The 6,540-nt window shown below is 42.3% G+C and overlaps 1 protein-coding gene across 1 annotated transcript in view; it reads right to left on the reverse strand.

Annotated features, from left to right (window-relative positions):
* Nucleotides 1–3,903: 3,903 nt before the first annotated feature.
* Nucleotides 3,904–6,540, reverse strand: part of PDE6B (phosphodiesterase 6B) — a 21,578-nt gene continuing 18,941 nt past the window's right edge. The window contains exon 13 of the mRNA XM_042447684.1: nucleotides 3,904–4,005. Coding sequence (XP_042303618.1) covers nucleotides 3,904–4,005 — 102 coding nt within the window. The remainder of the gene's footprint in view (nucleotides 4,006–6,540) is intronic.

Raw genomic sequence — 6,540 nt, forward strand, 5'->3', positions numbered from 1 at the left:
TGTTCAGTTGTGAATTAATGCAAAAGTAAATCCCATGAATGCAATAGCTCTACTCTAGTTAGACTAACAATATGATTTGGGTCTCTCATTTAAAAGTCTTTAATGGGTTCCTCTCAGGAGGGGTCACGCTCAGAGAAGATCGTGTTTCTTTAAAACATTTTTGTGGACTGAGTCCTTTGAGTTGCATCATCTAGGGACCAGCAATAGTTCGGGATGAACTTGAGGACCATGAAGAATGTGAATGTATGGCTAGGATGGGAGTTGTGTGGCCCTCTAGATGTTGCTGCACTGCAACTCCCAGCATTCCTCACTATTGGATATGCTGGACAGAGTTTCCGGGAGTTGCAGTTCAACAACATCTGGAAGGCCACACAGTTCCCCAGTTGTGTAATGGGCAAGTACATGCGTAGCAACAGTGTGTTTAAAGAGTTCCAGTCAATAAATCATTCTGGCTTTGTGTCTTTAAGAATGAAAGCCCTACTCACCTAGCGAGTCTTCTGTAGTGCATCTTATACATTTTTTTCATCTTATACATTTAAGTTTAGCCATGAAAGGTATACTGTTACTAATTCTTTTCTAAGAAGTATAAATCCAGGATTAAAGAGATTTTAGCACAAGGTCAAAGGAGATGATCATATTGTCTGGCTACATTTCAAACTGACACATCCAGTTCTGACTAAGTGCTCATCAACACCAGACATAATATTGTTGCCCCAGATTCCCGCATTGCTTCCACACTCTGGAGCACGCTGGGCGGCTATCTACACATGCATCCCTGCAGTGTTGTTTGGCACTGCTGCTTCTGGAATGAGTCACTCCCTTTGAGATCACAACAAGCTGCCTATCATTGATAATGTGGTTGGGTGCCTTGTGATCTCAGAGGGAGTAACTCACACAAGCAGCAGCGGCGCCAGGCAACACAGCAGGAATGCTTGCGTAGATAGCCTCCTGGCATTGCTATGGAATGCTCCAGGTTTTCCTGCATAATCTGGAGCAGAAGGGGAGTTATTTTAAACTGCTTTAAGGGAGGGATAGGAGGGATTCAGTGCAGAAGTGGCCTCACATCATGAAGTCAGTCTGCAGTGGAATTGGGGATTCAGCCCTGCATTTTGAAAACAGGTTACTATGGGAATGGAGGGAAACGGCTTCACTTGGCCCATGTGGACATGCCATAAATTAGAGTTGACTCTCCATATCTATAGATTTTTTATCCATGGATTCAAGCATCCACAATTGAAAATATTCCAAAAATATACATTTCAAGAGGCAAACTTTGATTTTGCCATTTTATATAAGGGACAACTTTTTACTATGCCATTATATTTAATGGATGTGAGCGTTCACGGATTTTGGTATCTGTGGTGGGTCCTGGAACCAAACTGCAGTGGATATCAAGGGCCCACTGTAATTTGAATTTAATTCAGATTGAAATATTGAATTCAAAATTCTGATTCAAAAATCTGGCGTACAACCCCATAGTAATGTAGACTGAGATCTCCAAGCATCCCATAGGCCTGGTACATACCTACAAGAAAAGCCGGACTGGACATGGTCTGTTTTCCCATGGAGGGACACTGCAACAGCCAAACTGTGCAGCATCCCTCCACCCCAAAAAGAACCCAGAAAAAACGGGTTCTTTTTGGGTCACCGTGCGCACGTTGTGAGTGCGCCATTGGTGCACTCGTGATGTGACACACAGCAATGTCTATAGGCTGCACGTCGCTTACGTCAAGATGGTGCCCCCTGTGTGGACAGGAGGTCGCTATTAGGCCACTACCCACACATCCTGGGGTTTTGGAGCGTGTGGATGCTGCGTGCTCTGAACACTAGTATCGGCAGTGGCACTGCGCTTTTGCGCCCGTCAGTCTCGGGCCATAGATAAGTGACTCACTTTTAACATCAGCCTTCCATTGTTTCTCTTCTATCATGAAATTCTTTCACAAAGCAAAATTTCCTGTTCCTCACTTTATGTATTTCTATAAGTTTGGACCTTCTTAATGCCTTCTTAATGATGTATAAGTGCTGCCTTTGAAAATTGCTGGGAAGCTTTCATTGATGCAAAAACCACAGCAGCTGAATTGCCAGCTTGGGCAGGAAGAATGATACCTTACCCTGCCCATCTTAAAATAATTGTACTGTACAGAACAAACAAAATTTGCTCTGTAACAGAAACCATATTGTTTTATTGTATATTACAATTGTATTTTAATAAAAAATAAAGTAAAAAAATTCATATACTGATTTTCTGTTTATTTATTTTCTTCTGAATTCTTTTCTGTAGGGCCATGATGATGACTGCTTGTGACTTATCTGCCATCACAAAACCTTGGGAAGTACAGAGTAAGGTCAGGTGCCAAATATACTGTTTCCATTCTTTAGAATACAGCAACATACTTCATTGAGGAGTTTATCGCTTGGTTTATTAATTTGGCTTACCTCTCCCAGTTTAAATTCCAATTCAGGTGGCATTCCGATGTTATCAAAAGGTTTTGCCACCAAATTTGCCACCTGAATACAGCATGGGTGCATCCCCGCTTCCAGGAGCGCTCCGCACGGCTCTTTTTGTATCTGGGAGTATTCCAGCTTAAGAAAATGGCCGCCAGAGTGCTCCTGGGCTGTATTTGGGTGGCAAATTCAGTGGCAAACATCTTCTGATAGGATCAGGATCCAGCCCACATGGAAATTTAAACCAGGAGAGGTAAGCCGAATTAATAAGCCAAGTGATAACTCTTTAGACCTTCATTGTTTCAACCTTTAGTACTTAAGGGTTCTCTGACAGTTCCATTAATGTACAAACCAGTACTTTCAGGGGTAGGGAAGACCTGAAGACAGGAGCGCTCTTAATAAACGTATAATATAAACCTCAGCTGGAGAATTGGAAGCAATTACTCTATCGTGTTTTCATAATTTGCCCATTAAGTTGCTTCCGCTACTTTACTTGTAAACGTCTGAGATAGATCTTTCTCTGTTAAATCAATAACATTTAGAAAAACAAGAAAGCCTGGAGCTTTGATTAGAATCTTGTCCAATATGCCCATCATGGAAGAAAGTGTTCAGTATATAGAGTGTGGCTTTTCAGGCAGTAAATCATGCAAAATATGAGAAAATCCTTTCCATGAAGTTTTACCAAAGTTATTCTTAATCTCATTGATATAAATTAGTGTATGCTTCATATTGCAAGGGAAAGTGTAGCCCTCCAGTTGTTACTTACTGAACTGCAGCAACCAACATTCTTCACTACTGGCTAGGGTTGATGGGAACTACAACCCAATATCATAGAATCATAGAGTTGGAAGAGAACTCAAAGGCCATCCAGTCCAACTCCCTGCCACCCAGGAAGACACAATCAAAGCAGTCTTGGCAGATGGCCATCCAGCTTCTGTTTAAAAACTTCCAGAGATGGAGAGGACCATACTTCACACACACCCTTTGCTGGTTAAAAAGGTGAAGTTAAAAAGTGAAAGCACTGGGAATAATATTCTGGCTGTTAAGCACCAGTATTGGTCTGCATACAGATTAAATAGTGGAGGACCTGGAATGGAGAATCAGGCCAGGGTTTCACCCCAGAGTTATCCAAGACTGACACCACACACTTCCCCAGGCCTGACAACCTTGTGCCTGAGACTGTTCTCGTTCAGGACCACCACAGTCCTCAAACACAGTACTCCAACATAGTGGTGTCATTCAGATTAATTAACAACCAGTTCTGTCCAGTGACATCCCTGAGGTTGGTGTCACCCACTGCAGTGAGAGTAAACTCTTTTGCCCTCTCCCCCCAGCTGGCCACCTATCCACTCAGGCCTCTGCAACCTACTGAAGGAAGCACCTTCTTTCCTGCCAGCCTTTCTTTTCTGGATGGGGCCTGCTTGTGAGGTGGCAATTGACCCCGTTTTCTCCTCTTCTTTACCCTTCCCTGGCAGCCTTATTCTGACGTGGGATAACCAGGAAAGCTTTTGGCTTGTTGGTGCTGAAGTTTCCAGAGGATGTGGCTGGGAATGAATCAAACTGGAGGGGGAAGGAACAGCAAAACTTTTTCTTTGTTTTGTGTCCCCACAACAAACAATTTGATGAACCAATTTTAACAATCGGTTCGGTGAAACTGGTGCAAACTGGCTGAATGACACTACTGCTTTAAAACTAGTACAGGTTGTGTCTATCTTATCTGAAATTCTGAAATCGCAACTATTCCAAAATCCAAAATAGTTTTCATGGGTGGCTGAGACAGTGACACCTTTGCTTTCTAATGGTTCAGTATACACAAACTTTGTTTCATGAACAAAATTATTAAAAAATACTGTGTATAAAATTACCTTCAGGCAATGTGTATAAGGTGTATACGAACCATAAATGAATTTCATGTTTAGACTTGGTCCCATCTCCAAGATATCTCATTATGCATATGGAAATATTTGAAAATCTGAAAAAGTCCAAAATCCAAAACACTTCTGGTCCCAAACATTTTGGATAAGGGAGACTCAACCTGTAGTATCCCAGAAGTAGTACTTGGAGAAATGAGAGAGTGCTAGGCTTTAGACTGAGCACTTGATCATTGAAGTTTTAAAGACTTCTTGCTTGAAGGGAAGAGTGGAGCCTGGAGGTAATAACCCTGGATTAGCAGTATAAGAGGACTCCTTATTTCTTCTTTAGCTGTTGTTTCTCATTGAGAACTTTTGGGGGGTCTGCCCTATGGACTTGCTTGACCAGTTTGAGCCTGACATCAGTGAAGAAATAACTACTGAAACATGCTCTCCCACAATACTTTAAAAAATGACCATTGATATTAATAAGGCAGTTTCTGATCTAACATGCAAACGACTAAAATGAAAATGGGGAAAAGCTTCAGTGTGTTTTTTTCTCCCTTGGATGCAGGTGGCACTACTTGTAGCAGCTGAATTCTGGGAACAAGGAGACTTGGAGATGTCTGTACTTCAGCAACAGCCCATCGTAAGTGGAACCCAAAGAAGACGTTCATTCACTCTTTTTAGTTTTGTTTTGTTGCCAAGCCCTCACCTTCTCCCCAGCTTCCCAAACCTCTTTAAATCTTAGAAACTGCAAGCCTAGTTTATGGTCCTGTTAGCAGACCCTACACCATATTGCTTGATATGGTATTTCATAATTTATATCTAGTGCCAGGCATGTTTTGAGAGGTCACAGTAGCATAGCATTTACATTTCAATGATCTGTGGAAACTAGGAAGTTACTAAAATAAATGCTAAACTGATTTGCTGATCACTCTGTCCCACCAGGCTCTTTGCATTTTCTCTTGTAGCTGAGAAAAAGGGAGTCCCATATCAAAGCAGTTGTAGACCATACCCTTCACTTCACCTCATGCTGTCTTCCTATTCACCCTTCCTGTCCAACTATCTAGGAATTGTGAAGTCGAAGGCTTTCACATCTGGCATCCATAGGTTTTTGTGGGTTTTTCGGGCTGTGAGGCTGTGTTCTAGAAGAGTTTATTCCTGATGTTTCACCAGCAGCTGTGGCTGGCATCTTCAGAGAAGGGATTGTCTCAGTCTAATTAATGTTTTATCATCTGGAGTTAAAGGATCAGCCATTCCGGATCCCTTTTGGCTATTCCACGGGAAACCATCAAAGACCTTGTTACACTGTCAACCATCCCTCAGGGTTATGAAATAGGATATAAATATCTGCCCCAGCCATAGCCACCATATGCACAGAGGGGCCCCACTCAGTCTCTCTATGTAGCCCTCATATGATGTCTAGGTCACTCTCTGTTTTTTGTGGACCTAACTTCAGGACTGGTAATTATCACCCTCTCTTGACCTCCCAGGTCCTCTCTATCAAACTGAAACTAGAGCGCTCTCTGCAGTTCGTATTGGCACACATAGGTGAAAAGATCCCCAAAGTTACCCTCCTCTTGCAAGCCTCCTTTTGAACTATAAATTCCCCCAAATTTTAAGGAGACACTCATACTGCTGATATGTCCCTCCCATCTTTTAGGGTAGCAGCTGTCCCTTCCCAAACTGCCCATCGCAGTAGGAAAAGCTAGCTTTTAGAAGGCCTATCACATGGAAGCTTACCATTGCTAAAATGTGGCTGAATTGTTCAAAAATCATGACAGTGTGATCATCAGTCGCACTTCTTTCCCATGATTAAATCATCATGGAGGCGTCCTGCTCCTATCCCATTCTTAAAATGTTTGTGCAGCAGCCATTTCTCCAAGAACGGGAACTTCTGTGCAAACACTTTGATGACAGGTGCAACAGTGTGGGAAGCCTTGATAAAGCATAGTCTTCCCACTAGTGCAAGGGAAGGGAACTTCTGGCCTATGAGTGAGTATTTAGAATTTAGAATTTCCCTTCTCAGTGAAACAGTACCAGTTATTGTTTTTCCACACCGCACAATTGAGGAAAGTCATGGAGAGTTCAGGCGTGTCTAAACCACAGCAATAAAGCAGTTTGACACCACTTTAACTGCCATGACTCAAGGCTATACAATTCTTGGAATTGTAGTTTTGTGAGATATTTAGCTTTACCTGTCAGAGCTCTGGTGCACCATCAAAATACAAATCCCAGAATT

Source organism: Sceloporus undulatus, chromosome 2 (genome assembly GCF_019175285.1).
Source record: "Sceloporus undulatus isolate JIND9_A2432 ecotype Alabama chromosome 2, SceUnd_v1.1, whole genome shotgun sequence".
In the NCBI taxonomy this organism is placed as follows: domain Eukaryota; kingdom Metazoa; phylum Chordata; class Lepidosauria; order Squamata; family Phrynosomatidae; genus Sceloporus; species Sceloporus undulatus.